Source organism: Olea europaea, chromosome 15 (assembly GCF_002742605.1).
Source record: "Olea europaea var. sylvestris chromosome 15, O_europaea_v1, whole genome shotgun sequence".
NCBI lineage: Eukaryota > Viridiplantae > Streptophyta > Magnoliopsida > Lamiales > Oleaceae > Olea > Olea europaea.
The window spans coordinates 3,898,075-3,914,362 of NC_036251.1; the positions used below are offsets into that span (position 1 = coordinate 3,898,075).

At 35.6% G+C, this 16,288-nt stretch overlaps 3 protein-coding genes across 5 annotated transcripts; all 3 read right to left on the reverse strand.

The window, feature by feature from the left end:
* Positions 1-357: 357 nt before the first annotated feature.
* LOC111411123 lies at positions 358-2,026 on the reverse strand. Its single transcript, XM_023041683.1, has 4 exons — positions 1,859-2,026; positions 1,705-1,786; positions 1,366-1,611; positions 358-1,271 (listed from the first exon to the last, which is right to left on the reverse strand). The coding sequence occupies exons 1-4, from the start codon at positions 2,024-2,026 to the stop codon at positions 358-360; spliced, it is 1,410 nt and encodes a 469-aa protein (XP_022897451.1).
* Positions 2,027-4,552: 2,526 nt separating this feature from the next.
* Positions 4,553-9,027, reverse strand: LOC111409871 (signal recognition particle 54 kDa protein 2-like). Its single transcript, XM_023039959.1, has 4 exons — positions 8,695-9,027; positions 6,128-6,227; positions 5,815-5,972; positions 4,553-4,851 (listed from the first exon to the last, which is right to left on the reverse strand). The coding sequence occupies exons 2-4, from the start codon at positions 6,177-6,179 to the stop codon at positions 4,777-4,779; spliced, it is 285 nt and encodes a 94-aa protein (XP_022895727.1). The 5' UTR covers positions 6,180-6,227; positions 8,695-9,027; the 3' UTR covers positions 4,553-4,776.
* Positions 9,028-10,307: 1,280 nt separating this feature from the next.
* LOC111409873 lies at positions 10,308-15,273 on the reverse strand. 3 transcript variants are annotated; one of them, XM_023039962.1, is made up of 9 exons: positions 15,142-15,273; positions 14,871-14,961; positions 14,605-14,743; positions 13,124-13,382; positions 12,570-12,698; positions 12,432-12,481; positions 11,707-11,804; positions 11,347-11,634; positions 10,308-10,879 (listed from the first exon to the last, which is right to left on the reverse strand). In XM_023039962.1, the coding sequence occupies exons 2-9, from the start codon at positions 14,916-14,918 to the stop codon at positions 10,391-10,393; spliced, it is 1,500 nt and encodes a 499-aa protein (XP_022895730.1). In that variant the 5' UTR covers positions 14,919-14,961; positions 15,142-15,273; the 3' UTR covers positions 10,308-10,390. The 3 variants fall into 3 exon arrangements, with proteins under 3 accessions (XP_022895730.1, XP_022895729.1, XP_022895728.1); XM_023039961.1 differs by having other exon boundaries at positions 15,103-15,273; XM_023039960.1 differs by having other exon boundaries at positions 14,871-15,273.
* Positions 15,274-16,288: the final 1,015 nt, after the last annotated feature.

Here is a 16,288-nt window from a genome sequence, read left to right on the forward strand (position 1 = left end):
GAATGTTTTCTATGTTGTAAATGGGTCTCAAATGAGACTAAAAATCTGAAGTATGCTTTAGCCATCCAATATTCATGTCTTAGTGCCACTAAGGTGTTTAAAATTATTTGGGGGTTCTACATAACCTAGAATATGTGTTACTTAACCCAAACATCAAATAAACCACTAAATCTCAAAGACCTAAGAGAAAATGTAGTATGGATGATGAGTCCCTAAAATAAAATTTAATTTAAATTATCTTAAGTTATTCTAATTATAGTAAAATAAAATAAAATAAAATGGATAGAATTATTGGGTTGCCTCCCAACAAGCGCTTAATTTATAGTCTTTAGCTAGACTTTGTTGCTTTTAGGCTCTTCATGGTGGCTTGAAAAGAGAATTTTCAGCCCTGCATTTTAAACATTGGTTGCACTTCTTTCTTTCATCTTTCATCCGCCACATGATCAAGTTTCCATTGTTATCCCTACTAACAATTCCACCTACATCTAGCTGGCCTTTGTAACTCTCCCAGTGATCAACTCGTTGGCAATCCTCAAAATATGATGGTTGCTTGATTGGATTCTCTATGGTGAAGCTTTGTTGCTTATCCTCTACCCTCAGGACTATCTCGTTTGTATCAAAATCAAGTAATGCCCGACTTGTTGACAGGAATGGCCTTCCTAGTATTATTGAAATTTGGGATGCCTCTTCTATATCTAGAATGATAAAGTCAGCTGGAAAAATAAATTCTCCCGTCTTGATGAGCATGTCCTCGACTATTCCATAGGGATGTTTCAATATTCGGTCCGCTAGTTGAAGGATGATAGAAGCCGCCTTGGAATCTCCTAATCCCAATTTCCTATAAAGAGGCAAAGGAATTAAGTTAATACTTGCTCCTGAATCAATTAAACAATTAATACCTTGTAAGTTTCCTATAGAGCAAGGTAGAGCGAAATCCCCTGGATCTTTAAGTTTGGGAGGGATCCTGTGTTGGATGATCGCGCTGCACTCTTCAGATAGTGTTATTGTTTCATGCTCGGGCATCTTCCTCTTTTTAGTCAGCATCTCCTTCAAAAACTTAGAATAGTTTGGGATTTGAAGGATAGCGTCAATGAATGGGATGTTGACATGCAACTTTTTGAGGATTTCCAGGAATTTTATAGCTTGCTTCTCCAATTTGGTCTTCTGTAACGTTTGAGGAAAAGGGACCAGAGGTGTCAGTGAAGTGCCAGGAACAGTTGCCTTAAGCTGTGGATTGTCTGAAACTATCTGTTGGTCCTTTTCTATTGCTTCTTCAGATTGCTCCATTGGTTTTTTTATCCTTAGTAGGCATTTGAGTTCTCTCTGTCTCCTTCCTCTTTACAGTGATTTCTGGCAATTGAATACCACTCCTAGTAGTGATGGCCTGAACCTGCTCTGTTGTTGGCTGGCGTTGAAGTCTTTGATGAAATGGAATGGGTGGCACATAAGCTTTGACGGGGGTGGTGGATGAGGTAGATGGGAGCTCAATAGTTGCATAATTTACCGCCTCAACTGCTAATACCTGCTCCCTTGGGTTCTTCTCTGTGTCATTCGGCAAGGTACCTAGTGGTCTGTTGGCTAATGCAGCTGTTATCTGTCCCACCTGATTTTCTAGGTTATGTATGGAAGCTTGTTGATTCTACATTACTGTTTCAGTCTTGGTGATGTACGTGACCAGTAGATCTTCCAAGGATTGCCTCTTACCTTGCTGTTGCTGAATTACTGGTGGATTGTCCTTCATCTGATTTACTTGATCTGGATTATCCACCCACGAATAGTTGGGATGCTTGTTCAAACCCGGATGGTAGTTGTATGGGTAAGATCCATTTTGCCTCTAATAGTTCTGCGCATAACTAACCTCCGCTGATTGACCCTTGTGAGTAGAAGCCAAAGGGTAGCTTGAAGTGATGTGATCTGCCCCACAACCTGCGCATACCAGAGCTGGATGTTGTACCATGAGCACAGATTGAGTTAAAGTATCAAGCTTCTTTGTTATTGCTTCCATCTGCGCTGCCAATGCTGTCATTGCGTCCACATTATGCAATCCAGCTATTTTTTCTCGGAGCTTCCCTATCTGTTAGCCAGTTGGCCTGATTCTCAACAATCCTCTCAAATAAATTATGTGCATCATCCACCTCGATAGTCAAAATTGATCCACCCGCAGAAGCATAAACTATATTTCGAGATTCAACTCGCAGTCCATTATAGAACATATATATTTGTGCCAGTTTAGGAACATCAGGATTTGGACATTTCCTAAACGCATTTTTGAACCTGTCCCATGCTTCCGGATATGTCTCATGATCCTTTTGTCTGAAAAGATATACTTCGTTTCTGATTTGGTGGACTCAAGATAGTGGGAAGAATTTCATGATAAATTTTTGTATCATGCCATTCCACGATACGATGCTTCCAGGGGGTTGTGACATCATCCATATTTTTGCACCCTCCTTCAAAGTGTGAGGGAATAAACGCATTCGGAATGCGTCTTGTGACATCCCCTCATGGCTAATGACATCACAAAGCATGGTAAAAGCTTGAATATGTTCGTGTGGATTTTCCGTAGCTTTCCCGCTGAACTTGATGTCTTGATGATTCTGGAAAAGATTTATGACATCTGGTCGGATGTGAAAGTTTGCATGTTCGAACGGTGGATAGACAATAGGAGGTTGAATGGATGCAGGTACTGGATTCACATAATCTCTAACCAATATAGGCTGAGCTGGAGGTGGTTGTTGAACCTGAAGTGCTGCATTCTGCAGTGCATTTTGAATCTCATCTTGATTCTCAGCCATTATCCTCGTTCTTCTTAGTTTTCTTAACGTTGTTTAAAGGTCCTTTCGAATTCGAGATCTAGTAAAAGCCTTAAGAGTAAAGTAAGAAAAAATTAGGTATCACGATTAAAGCCTAAAATAACAAAAATAATAAATAAATAAAAATGAAAATAATAAAAAATTCAAATCCATTGCAAACTTATAAACTAAAACTAAAACTTTATTCCTCGGCAACGGCGCCAAAAACTTGTTTGTGTGATACCCGCAAGCGTACGGGATCGTTGACAAGTAATAATAAGTGAATTAAGAGTTATCGTCCCACAGAAAATAAATTTAATTTATTAGTTTCGTATGAAATTCTAGTTATGAAAACAAAATAAATATTTTGATTTGATTTAAACTAAACTAATCTAAGAAAGCAATAAAAAATGGGGTTTTATCAAATTATGGAGGATTGTATTGGATTTTGACTCCGCCTATTGCTATTTATTTCAATTCTTGATTCGTAATCTAATTTCTTTCACGAGTTCTTGACAATCTATAACACTAATATGTTAAATGTTTTTTTCCAAGATACACCAACCTATGATTAACACGACCCGACCCTATTCATAGTCCGAATTCATATGAAAATCATGCATTTAGTTTAAGTTATCAATATGATTGCATGTATGATAGATATTATTCCTAATCCTAACTATACATGTTAATTTTGCCGCGTTCTAGACTCGTTGTGAGTATATTTACACTACAACAAGCAACTAACTATTCAATTGGTGGCCAGATAATTCAATAGTGCAATGAGAATGTAAAATTAATCAAGTAACACACGAATTAAACTAAATACTTGTCTTAAATTAAAATAAATAAATAATAGGGTTCATCTCATCCAATACAATGAAAAATTAGCCTAACATATTAATACATAAATTACAATAAGAATAATAGAAAAATATCACTCGGGTCATGAAAGAATATAAAAGATATTGATCTTCACGTCCAAAGTTGAATTTTTCAAAACTTGATGTAATTGAATTTCAATTCCTTACTATGACTTGATCTTCTCTCTCAAAATATACCAATTTGTCCCTTGTTCTTGATGGATTTGATGAAACTATTGTGTATGAAGAGGCAAGAGAGAGACCCTTTCATTGCTGCCCATATCTTGTATTAATATGATGAAATTATGTCAAAATTCACGTCCAAATTGTCTTCCAAAAGAGTTTGAATCAAATAATGAAAGTTGCCTTCGCGCGCACATAATTTTGTCCTTACATAGCCTTTAATATTTTGATCATAACTTTCTCTTTCGATTTCGGATTCAGGTAATTCAAAGTGCATTGGAAAGCTAATTAAAAGATCTACAATTCTTCTAGAAATACAATGTTTCCAATTCAAACGTTCTCCATCCGAAAATGGGTCTCAAGTTGGCCAAAAATCTTGAAAATATTCTATATGATTGGAAGTCGATTTATGGTAATATTCTAATTACATTCTTTACTTTTTCACTCTAATTTGCATTCAATTGACTCCTATCAATCTTCAAAATATCTTTTGTGGTCAAAATCAACTATTAAATATTTACACTTTGGTCCACATACTTTGAATTTGCTTCATTTAGCCATTTTCCGTTCTTTTTTTCCAATTCTTCTTTGAAACATGAACTTTTCCTAATAAAAGCAATAAATAACAAATTAGGTACTAATCCGTTCAAAGAATAACAAAATATCATCATTTAAGATCTCAAATAAGTGTAGAAACTACACTTATCAGTCTCTATAAAGCTAATCCCCTAAAGCCGCCTGCAAAAAAGGCTTTCCCTCCCAGAGCTCCAGTCTTTCGGTGACAATGCCGAGCACCAAAAAAATGGGATGGAGCGCGTTGAGGCCTTCACGCTTCAGCCTCAATCCGGGAGGCTCAGGAACCTTAAGTCCAGGCAAATTAAAGGGCAAACGATGAAATAGAAACAAGAGCAACGACCAAGTAGTGCACATGTACCCAATCATCCAACAACATAAATCCATGCACCTCCATTCTTTGGGCTGTTTCTTCTACTTCTTCCTTTTCGGGTTCTCTTCTAGCACAGCATAAACAGCACCTTGATCTTCAATCTCAACTTTGGGTGTCTCAATTGATTTCTTCTCATTAGTTTTTGATTGATCACATGAAGAATAATTGACAGGCTCAAGGAAGCAAAGCTTTTGAAAACGAAGAATAAAAGCCATTTACAGATAATTATAGCTCACGACTAACAATTATGATGATCTATCTATGAAAATATAACAATTTGAAACATGCAAATTAACTCAAGAATCAGAAGTATTTCGAACTTAAAGAAGGACAATTTATCTGCTTAAAAATAGCCTGGCCGAGTTAGGCGAGTTTCAAGCATTGGAATCAATAACAGACCAATATAAGTTGGAGAGCAAGACAACTTAGCCAAGCACTCCTCACAAAGAGTTGGGCAAGTGGGTTTAGAGGAGAAATTCAAAATAATGCTCACTGAAAAAAGAAAAGAAAAGAAAAGAAAAGAAAATAAATAAAACCGCATCCCAATCATCCCACTTCCCACCAAATTCCTCAATTAAAGCATCAACGAATAACACTCCTTAAATAATGTAATAAATCTTAGCCCTTGTTTGGTTTGGATAAAAATTAGTTTTTTTAGTAGATTTTGATGAAAGTTAGTGAAATGTGAGGTTAAAAAGCTTATAAAAGTTGTGATTCCAACAAATGTATGGTGGAAAAATGAGTTTTAAGAAATGGGGCCAGACAATGGCTTAATTACAAGTTCTTTGAAGTAATATTAGTGACTCCTTAGGAGACTCAAAATCCAGAGAAAATTTCAATTGTCTGCTAAAATTGCAGAGACTTATTGAACTAAATTTTCACAAAGATCATCAAATCAATGTGGTAAAAAATGTAAGAAATCAAGAAAAACGTGGTGGAACGGAAGAGTGGTGTAAAATCACAAAAAATAATAGGCCAACTACAAAACTACAGCAGCTAATTAGTACAACAACACTGGCACGTGACAGACCTGGCCAATTGGACCCATTTGAAGTATATGCTGAACATACTCGAACATGATCCTCAACGTAAACTTTCCTTCTTTAAGCCTTTCTAGAAACTCAGTCTGTTGATCTATTGGAATGACTTCATGAACTTTGTCCATGAATCCAGACAAGTCGCCCATGCCTAATTAAATTGGAAATTGTATATTGCAAAACAGAATTAATCAAAACATCTTTTTTTTGATAGGAGAATTAACCAAAACATATATGATAAGCAAAGATTATTCATTTGAATAACATTAGAAGTGAAGGTGTATAACCATGAGAAAGGATGCAGACCTAATAGTCGGCTCACAAATGGTTTGGCATCAAAAACTTCAAATTCATTCATGTGTTCACTTGTTCGATAAATATCACTGGACTTTTTGTTGCTGCAACTCTGCATTATGGAAATAGAATAATCAAAGAACTTTGTTATTTGTACACTGATTTTTGACATTTTGATTGACACTTGCATTGTTGTCAAGTGTTAATTGGATGGAAAAACTGTTTTAAATTTAAACTGTTCAATAGGGTAATGCCATGCAGTAAAGTGTAAACTAAAGTGTACACTATAATGTACATGTAGCAAGGTTCATAATCAAAATTGTTTCAACACCACATCCATGTAGCATAATCTACTCCATGCATAAGGATGACATTTCAGCATTACTATTAGAAAATAGAAAGCAAAAAGAGGTTCAAAACAAAAATATGGTTCCAAAACATTTACATATGCTACTTGTGATTCTCCAACGGTATAAATCAGGGTTCAGTTGACTAGTATAGTTTACTTTTACAATTAACTCATAAGCATGGGAAGACATGCTGTGCATCCAATATCATTCTTTATCCCAGACAATGATTAGAGCCTCTCTCAAAAAACATGTAAAAGTAAGTCTTTAGGCTGTTTTCTAGTATCAATATAAACTTAGAAAGATGGACGTGAAAAAAGTGTAATGGAGCATAAGGTTATGGGGGTGTTGGCTGGAGATATAGAGTGCTAAACCGCATGATAAAGTATGAGATATGGAGGTGTCTGTATGCGTACCATAACAACACGAGATTTCTAAATTGAGTTTAAAATGAAAAGAAATTTTGATATCAATTTAGATAGTTTACTTTTTCCTTCCAAGTAAAAAGTTACTTAAAAAGTTTGTTTAAATTTTGACCAATAAATAAATGCTTACTTTAAAACTTGCTTATTGTGAATTTTCTAAGCTTAGCCAAACATGCTCGAAGCTCTTACTTGAAGTTTTAACTAAGATTGATTTTTACTTGATCTGTGTCAATTTGGATGTTATCCTAAAGAATTAAGCTATGAGTTATGGTTTCTCCATTTATTATTTATTCTTCTTCTAGTTTCTTTGGAAGTAGTTGAATTATCTTTTGAGAAATTTTCTCAAACAACACCCTTCATGAGAAAGCAAACAACAAATAAAGACCTATCCAATGGTTAGAACTAAAATTCTACCAGTTTCTCAAGAGAAAGGAAATGAGAATCCTCCAAGTAATAAAGACTTGTTGACAGAAGTTCAGTGTTGGACACAAATTTGGAGTCATAATATGTATATATACAAACATATCTGAGAGAAAATAATTTTTAAATCTTGACTCTAGAATTTCCGGTGCAATCTTATCCAGTCTTGTTCGCATCGACCAAGGTGGCTCAAAATTGGTTGCAGAACCACGAAGGTAACATATTTATTTGCCTTATATGTCTTCCATGGAAAATGTAGCCCCTTAGTAGCAGAACCCTTCACTGGACTTGAAGCTTGGTTAGTAGGATTCATAAGCTACTATCCAACTAATCCTAAAGGAAAATACGTGCCCAAGGTATAAAATTGCAAGGAGTAAGCTTGTGATAAAATACAAAAAATTTGGCCGCTAACAATATCATTAAGCTTTAAAAAATGAAACAGTGACAATGGCCAACAGAAATTCAGCAGCAAAATCAAACCCCAGTCAGCCATCAGACATGCAACATTTTATCACCAGACTACCATTTGCTAAAACTTGTAAATCTGCCATTATACAAAAGCTATTTTTCAATTATAGGATATCACACAGGCCAAAAAGAGGAGAAAGAAATCCCACGAGGATTATTGATTCTCGGCAGTGCTATCCTCTTGTGGTTTTATGGCAGCTGCAGCTGTATCTTTATGGGATGATTGTGGGGACGTTTCATTCACGTGGTTAGTCTTTCCAGATTCAAGCAGATCACATATACAAATATGAAGAATATTTTAAAAGGAGCTATCAATTAATGTGAGAAAAAGATCAGAATTAGGATATGCACGTAAAATGGATCAAAGCCCATCAATTTAAAATAAAGAAGTTACTCATCAAATGACAAGGAAACCATACCAATTTTCCACATACTGACGAAATTCAAATAGTATGTATATGAAGAAAAAGTGTTTGATAGTTGAAATAGACAAAAATGTATCAGGGATTCATTGTAAAGATACACTACTTTATCTAATGTCGTAAATCTTCAGCCAAAAAAGACAGTCTAACAACATAATACTTGTAACAGAAACAGTTTAGCAATAAAATTGACTCAAAACGCACATTATCAATTTTCTTACTGAGCATTTATTCTGCAGTATACAAATCATGCTGTGCGCCTGTACCAATTTGAAAGAAAAATGCATTGTAACTCTGAAAGTGCAGATTGTTTAATATGCATGTATACAACCATAGTACTTCAAAATTTAGTGAAGGAAAAAGAAAGGAAGAGAAATTTTTTGAATCTATTCATATTTGTTTGTCCACTACATTATGGAAATCCAAGCTGAAAATTCAAAGCATTAATCATCTGATAAAGAACCCAACTCAATTAACTCATAATAATCAACACTCACTTGGCGATTAAGAGTTGTAGGATCATGTCTCGCCCAGAAAACATCAGGCAGAGCCTCATAACTACACTCTCTGGAAGTCCAATTCAACTCCCCAAAAACAACCCATCCCGAATTACGCAAACTACGTAATCATCAAGTCCCTGCCCTGTAGAAGAATCAAAAGAGGAATCCATAGAAGAGTTAGTGGAATGGCCATTCTCTTCTTGGAGAGGTGAAATTAATGGAAGGAAATCGAGCGTTTAGAATGGAAGGGAGGACAGAGAACGTGGTTAAGGCAGTGGGGATGGTGATTTTGAAGATCATCTTGAAAAGTTGTTACACGTAAGTGTAAGTAATGGTAACTAATGGTTGAGTGAAGTGATTGAACAAAAAAAAAAGAGGAAGGAAGGTAGACGATTAGCTTCTCTGCGCGGAGGCCTCAAACGGAGCTGCTGCTTCCGTGCCGGCTCCGTGCGCTGCTCCGCGCTAATGCTCACGAGCTCCGTGCACACACGGAGCTATAGAGAAATAGTGGGAAAAAATAATAATAATAATAAACAACGTAGCTCCGTGCGCTTACGGAGCTAGAGAGAAATAGTGGGAAAAAATAAAAAATAAACAATGCGTACAACAGACTAGCAAATCCGGGGCAATGTAGCACGGAGCTGGAGAGAAATGGTGGGAAAAAAAATAAACAACGTTTACAACAGACTGACGAATTCGGGGCAATGTAGCGTCACTTGCAAGAAGCTAAATGCGTGACTGTCACTTTCACTCTGGTTTCTAACTTGATTAACGGTAACCATAAGCTCCAGGAAAGCACTGACACATGAAACCAAAATCGTATAAATTATAATATTAAATAAATGAAAAAAGAAAGAAAAGTAAAAATTTAAGAAAAATGATGATTAATTCAAAAGAAGAAAAAATTGGCAAAACAAAATTCATGAAACAGAAAACGATTGATTACATGAAAATAAAATGAACATATACTTACATAGAAATTAGAGAGATTTTGATTTAAAACATTTCTTGAAGATATGTAACCATGAAACTATTCTTCTTGGGTTGTATAAGATGTGGGTGATGGAGTTCATCATGATGTTGCAATTTTGGCCAGAATTGGGGGTATGGCCGTGTGTGCAGACAAACTTTTGTGTCAGATTTTGAAGGTATTGGATTGTGGAGTGGATTTGAACACAACCTTAAATTTAGAATTTGTGAAGAAAGAGAGAAATATGGGTTGTGGTGGTTTCATGTAGGAGTGGGAGGGGGTGGAATGGATGAGAAGTATGGTTCATTACGTGAACAAATGTAGAAAAGGTTGTGTCAGCTTCTGGGAAAATTGAGTACGAAAGAAAGAAAAAAAAAAAAAAAAAAAAAAAAAAAAAAAAAAAAAGATGGCGACGGTACAAAATGCTGACACGTGTCCTGACTTTGATAGCCTCTTTTATATATGTAGGATAGGAACTAGAGAAATTTACTCTTAAAATGGTGAAAATGGACTATCTTAACATTAGTTACCAAGCATTACTATCATGTTGGAGACCACAAGTCAAGTCCGTAGAACGGCAACTCGCCGGAGTCAGTTTTTCAAGAAACTTGCCACCGGTAAATAAAGTTACTGAGAAGAATTTCAAAAGAACAAATGAATCAATTTGATTTACTAATTAACCCCAAATTCGCATTACAATAAACAAAGCGAATTACAAGTAATTCATTGAGATCTGTTGATAATTTCACGTTTTTTGTTCTCTCCAACCTCTACAAGCAAAGCCAGAAGAGCCTCACAAACTTGAGAAGCATCTGCTTCCGAAGTATCATCGTTCATTGATGAATAAACCATCCAAGCATGATCTAATTTGCGCTTCGGTCGAACCACAACAGAACCCGGAACCTCTGCATCGCGACAAGTTACCAGTCCATCACTCTTTTCCCCATACCTGGTCTGAAGAAGTTGGGCACATGCTGCCATTGCAGCACCAAGCGGTATCACCACTGGTAGTGTTGTGGGTTGGCCAGCAGAGAGGGTAGGAAACACAGGCAGTTCTGCATGCGCAACACGGGATAATGTCGCCAAAACAGCAGGAGAAATACTGGCTTCTGTGTGGAAAGAAACAACAGGTAGCTCCCTCGGCAGATGGTATTTTCTCAAGAAGTCCTTCCGCTTCTCGTAAGTTAAATCTTCTAGAGCCTGCAAGTCCCCCTTCACAACAACTACCAAAATTAGAATATTGCATGTCATGCAAAAGCAAAGATTTTCTGGCAAGAATGTGAACTCTGTAAGCAACCGTTAACTTCGTAGAAAGTAGAAACAATATAATATCATCCCACCTGGCCAACAACATATTTTACTAAACGAATGATGAAGCAAAGCACGAAGAGGGCACACTAAATCTAGAGTTTATTTGATTATTATACCTGCAGCTACAAATCTACAGGACAGTTAATTTTACTGCCTTGTACTTTCATTGACCGAAGGTCAAATTTGATGTCTTCATAAGTTTGTATTTAATTTATTTCCTTCCAGTAATAATAAAGACTTCATCCTTACGATGGTATGATTGAAGCCCGAAAAAAGAAAAACTGAAATGTAGGTATGTAATTGTTTCAGATATACTCAGTTATTTATAGATGTTAAGTATCACTGAGTATAATGTAGGCAAAAAATACCTTGATCACTTTGCAGATCAGGATCTCCATAACCTTACGGATGTTAACGTAATCACCAAGCTGTCCTTCTCGTAGTATATCCGAAGCAATGGGACTACCACCATAAGGACTCTGTGCTAATGCTAAACCAGCAACCTTATCTTTGAGTTCATCCCAATACATGGATAAAGCAGCAGCAGAATCTACTCCCCCTTTACTGTGCCCAAGAAGCAAAACACGCTTACCAGAACCCCAATATATTTCTTCAATGTAGTCTTTTATCTCTTTAGCATTCTTATCCACCGAAGCCTACATAGTTCCTGATAATGAGTACTAAATGCAAGATATAATAGTAAATTAGAAGGGCTAACAGTAAACTACCTCGCTGTGAATTTTGGCTATGTGACAGGTGAGGCCCATCTTCGAAAAACTTGTTTTTGTATTAGTGAAATAAAGAGGCCCATGGTTGCTGAAAAGACCTTCAAAAGGACAAAAGGCTCAGGCTTAAAACAAAATTTGTCAAGAGTAAATCAAAATAGAAATTATCTGTGCTATTACTTGCTATATGTGCAAAACGATTATAAAAACGCAGCTAGTGGCTTATGCCTGAGGCACACCTCACATAAGGCCTTCATTGAATGCCTCAAAACTTACACCTTGAATGCCATTTCTCAATTTACTGCAGCTTACGTCTCAAGACTAAACCATAGGACAACTCAGGTGTGCACTCGTCATGGATATTTCTGTTTTCTTTTTCTTTTCGTTTTTTCCCCTTTATTTGAAAGAGAAGGACAAGGTACCAGTAGAGGCGAAAGATAACGACAAAGAACGAGAAGAAACAATGAAGAATCAGTGTGACTCCAATCTAACACTGATGTGCCGAGTGTCCTAGATGAATTTACAAGTTAAAATTGGAGGGAGGTTGAGAAGCAAATGATAAGAATGCTGAATAATGTATATTTTCAGTCAGAACAATGGGTAAATGCAATTGAAAGCTATAAACGTGGAAGCTTTGTGCTGGAACTACTTTGGCAAACCACAATGAAGATAAAGAATCACGAGAAAATGAATTAATATAAAAATCATTGGGAGAAATGCATTGCTACCTGGAACCAACAAGTAAACCATTGTATTTGGCAACTTGTGCAAACCATGCCTGACAGTGGAATTACAACTGAATTACAGTTTCGAAAATGATAGTAATCTGGTCAGACAAATATGGAAACGATAAATGTCATTCATACCTAATATCATCAAGTATTTCCATAAATCTTCCAGTTCCATCTTCAACTGGAGGCATTTCTACAGCTCGTTGTAGCCATCCAATATCATCAGCAGAACCACGAACCGTCTTCCTCACCCGTTCAATGAGGCTGATAGCAAAGGGGAACAAGATAATAAGTGCAAAAATTAATTAAATATCAATCAACTACAAGAATTCTTCAAGAATCTAATGAAGGTATCAGAGATTGACAGGATATGACAAGCATGTAGATGAAGCCTATAAACAAAATTTTCTTATTTATTAGCAAAGCGAATATGAACATGCCAAATAAGGGATTACTAAGAGCATGTTTGATAAGCTTAAAAGTTACTTTTCTAGAAATTAATTTAAGATCTACTTTGTAGAAAAGTAAACTAGTCATAAAACTATAATTCTTAAATTTTTTTAAGCAAAAAAGAAGCTCAAAATTAAGCTTAGCTAAACATTCTCTAAGTCTGTGCAAAGTTTTTATCAAGCTAACATTTCAAATCTACTATCATGAAATCCATATAAGTGGTCTTAAATGAATAGTACCCTTGAAAAAGAGGAATGCCGTTTTGGTTGGTATTATTTGATCTCGCGAGCATGTTAGAATTTTGGGAATGCTCTCCAGCTGCACTCATAATTAATTCACCATGGACTGCTGGAGCATCAACCTGTGTGTGAAATGATTCCAAAGTAGACGAAATTCTTCCACTTGAGGACACTTCATTTTTAGCTATAGAGCCTTCGGTTTCTCCAGAAGAAAATGTCACCAATTCTTGTCCACCGGAGTATCCAGATGCAGGTTGTGCTGCAACAGAAGTAAAAGGAATATATGCATCAATTTTATTGAATCTGATCTTTAGAAAAGGTGTGGTCGGCAGAAGAGGAAAGAACGGAGGGACACTAGAAATCTATGGAAAACTAGCAATAGGAAAATATGGTAGGAGACGAACTGATCACAGAAGGGAACAAAACGAAGCATGAAAAATTTCAGTTGCACTAGTTTCCTTTCCAGAACTCTTCCTGGCTTGTTTCAAGTTCACAGGTCCCTGGAGTCCAGATTACAGGGAACTGCTTCTTGAAAAAATCTCACATTGATTCATATATTTTTCAGTGATTTAGGCTTCTAATCAGTCAATAAGTTACTTGTAATTTCCAATATAAATGCTCTCATCTTACCCAAGTTATTTATATACAAATAATTAGAAATATATAGAAATGTCCAGTTGAAATCTCGAGAGAAAATTCACAATAAGTGTAGACCACACAATGATACGAGAATGGGAAAAGAACAAGATATATCAGTACACATAATGCGTCAATCCACTGTAGGCAAGTTGAGTTGTTGAAGTTTCATGAAAATGGTTTAGAAAAAAAATAATAATAATGTTGCAAAAGCGATATCAAGTTTGCATATTTTATGAGACGAGCATTCTCAATTCTGTAAGTGTGCATATGTACATGCATCTGTTCCTCACACAAATGTCCATGTACACAATCACCAATAAGTTCACAGTGGCATCATAAAATTTCTAATAAAGTAAGCATTTTAGTGAAGTTAACACCAATAAGCTGGCAGTGGCATAAGAATATCTTCAATAAAGTGACCATTTTAATGAAACGAATATTCTAATTCCCATCCAACTCTAGCTCCATTACTAAATCCAAAATTCACAGTGAAAAAGAATGAAAATAAAGGATCTTTACAGAAAAAAAAAATGAAATTGGTGTTAAACATAGCAACTCTCAGAAAACGAAAATTATTGAACTTTGCTGCTACTCTAAAAAGAAATTTTGAATTTTTTATCAACATTTATGAACTTTCAACAGTTCCCCAATTAATGCATTCCCTACACAGAAACATAAGCACCAATTTATCCACCAACAACAAATTGGCACAATTTGAATCCTGCAAATTGCTTGTATATGTTTCTTAAAGTATCATTCCAACAATTACAATCGTGCTACACCCTTTTTTTCACATTTTGAACATAATTATCCTGCAAACTAAGCAAGAATTATCCGCATACCAGAAGCAGAAGTAAAACAGCGCGTGAAAATCGAAGTTGTTTCAGCAAGATACAACGCCGCCTCATTCAGAGCTGGTGGCATTGATGTAAATAGCTGCGGAATACCAGGCCGATCGTCCCTTGTTGCATATTCATCAGCCTTTGCAAGATGATTACAAAAAATTATACGTCTCAAATTAATTCAATCCCCAATACGATAATTATTTACAACGAATAATAAATCAAAGGATGAACCAAAAAAATACATAAAAATTAAGAAATATTACCATAAAAGGTATGCCGGATTCTCCATCCTGCGAATTCCTAGAATCCATTGTATTTAGAAGGGGGATTTCTTTCAGCAAACAAAACGAAAATCTGCACGCGATTCAACAACCCTATCTTAACATAATCCCTAAGTTGAAACTCTTACCCAGATTTTAAACGGAAATTTAAAGAATCTAATAAATTGGCGGTGGTATTCAAAGAAATTTAGAGAGAGGATCTTAAAAACCCAACTGCCAAGCAATCGATTAACAGTCAAATTTATGAACGCACGGAAATGTCTTCAAAATTCTCAGGCTTGAAGTTGTGTGAAGAGTATGCTTTTGATATGAATAGAAAATTTTGAATAAAATCCTTTGATCTGAACCGAGCAATTGGGCAACGGAGTATTGGTCAGCTTATGGGACTTATTTTCTTTTTGTTAGTGTTAAAATCTCCAACAAGAAAACAATTAGGCTGGTTTTCTTCTTTGTTTTATTTAAAGCCCGTTTGAGCCACATTATTTCAAAAAAATGTATTCTTAAACAGTGATTTGATTTCATTTCAACTACACATTTTTCAATAAAATAATATTACACGCAAATCAATTTTTATTTTTTATTTTTTAAGCACACATTTCCCATCAATACACTATTCAAGAATGCATTATTACCAAAATAATGTGGCTCAAATACCCTCTTAATTCGATTCTTGTGATCGATGTGAAGTTTCTTGAATTGTGGCATCAATTTAGAGATGGCAATAAGGTGGGTCAACCAACTCCGTTCCCGGTTTGATATTTTTGACATATTATCCCGTCTCGATACTCAGTTATGATTGAGCGGGACGAGTCAAACGCCGATCAAGTCCCTGTCCTGTTAATTGCTCCGATTATTTTTTACTTATTTTTATTTGTTTTATTTTTTGTTTTTAATTGGTGAAAATTGTTACTTTTTGGTTTTCTCAATTTGTTACGAATAATCCATGTTCGATTTGGAAATGATAATAATTTTTTGTTTTTGTTTAATAAAAAACTTTAAATTGAAATGAACTTTAAATGGTGCAGGTAAGGGTGGGGTTCATGTTTCTTGTACTCACTTTGAGGCAATGATTTCCATCCTCTTTGGGACGGGCCTTCGGGTATCGGGTTTAGCGAGTTTTTTTGCCAACCCTATTTTAATTGGTTAGGATGAATCATGCATAGAAAAGAATTGATGGTGAAGTGGTTCATTGTGACTAAATGATGTGAAATTTCCTACCTCGAGATCTCAGTTGGTTGTGATGAATCGTGTTTCTCAAAATGTCATTACAGAACTTCAAGATAATTGTAGTGACTTTCATAAATTGTGATCTCAGACTTCTATTTTTTTGTGGCTGAATTTGAATTTGTTAGCAATACAAATTCGGATTTTGAGAACTCAAAGCAATCGAAATGGTAGTA

Bases quoted from the DNA above. Each gene is read 5' to 3' on its own strand.
- LOC111409873 (XM_023039962.1), bottom strand. From the start codon at position 14,918: ATGGATTCTAGGAATTCGCAGGATGGAGAATCCGGCATACCTTTTATG. The intron at 14,744-14,870 runs GTAATATTTCTT...CATCTTGCAAAG, and splicing joins AATCCGGCATACCTTTTATG to GCTGATGAATATGCAACAAG. The intron at 12,699-13,123 runs GTACTATTCATT...CTTTGCTATCAG, and splicing joins GGCATTCCTCTTTTTCAAGG to CCTCATTGAACGGGTGAGGA.
- LOC111411123 (XM_023041683.1), bottom strand. From the start codon at position 2,026: ATGACAGCATTGGCAGCGCAGATGGAAGCAATAACAAAGAAGCTTGAT. The intron at 1,612-1,704 runs GTAAGAGGCAAT...TACATAACCTAG, and splicing joins AGTAATTCAGCAACAGCAAG to AAAATCAGGTGGGACAGATA. The intron at 1,272-1,365 runs GTATTCAATTGC...AGCAATCTGAAG, and splicing joins GGCCATCACTACTAGGAGTG to AAGCAATAGAAAAGGACCAA.
- LOC111409871 (XM_023039959.1), bottom strand. From the start codon at position 6,179: ATGAATGAATTTGAAGTTTTTGATGCCAAACCATTTGTGAGCCGACTA. The intron at 5,973-6,127 runs GTCTGCATCCTT...CAATTTAATTAG, and splicing joins ATTTGTGAGCCGACTATTAG to GCATGGGCGACTTGTCTGGA. The intron at 4,852-5,814 runs GTCTGTCACGTG...ATGCTGTGCTAG, and splicing joins AAATGGGTCCAATTGGCCAG to AAGAGAACCCGAAAAGGAAG.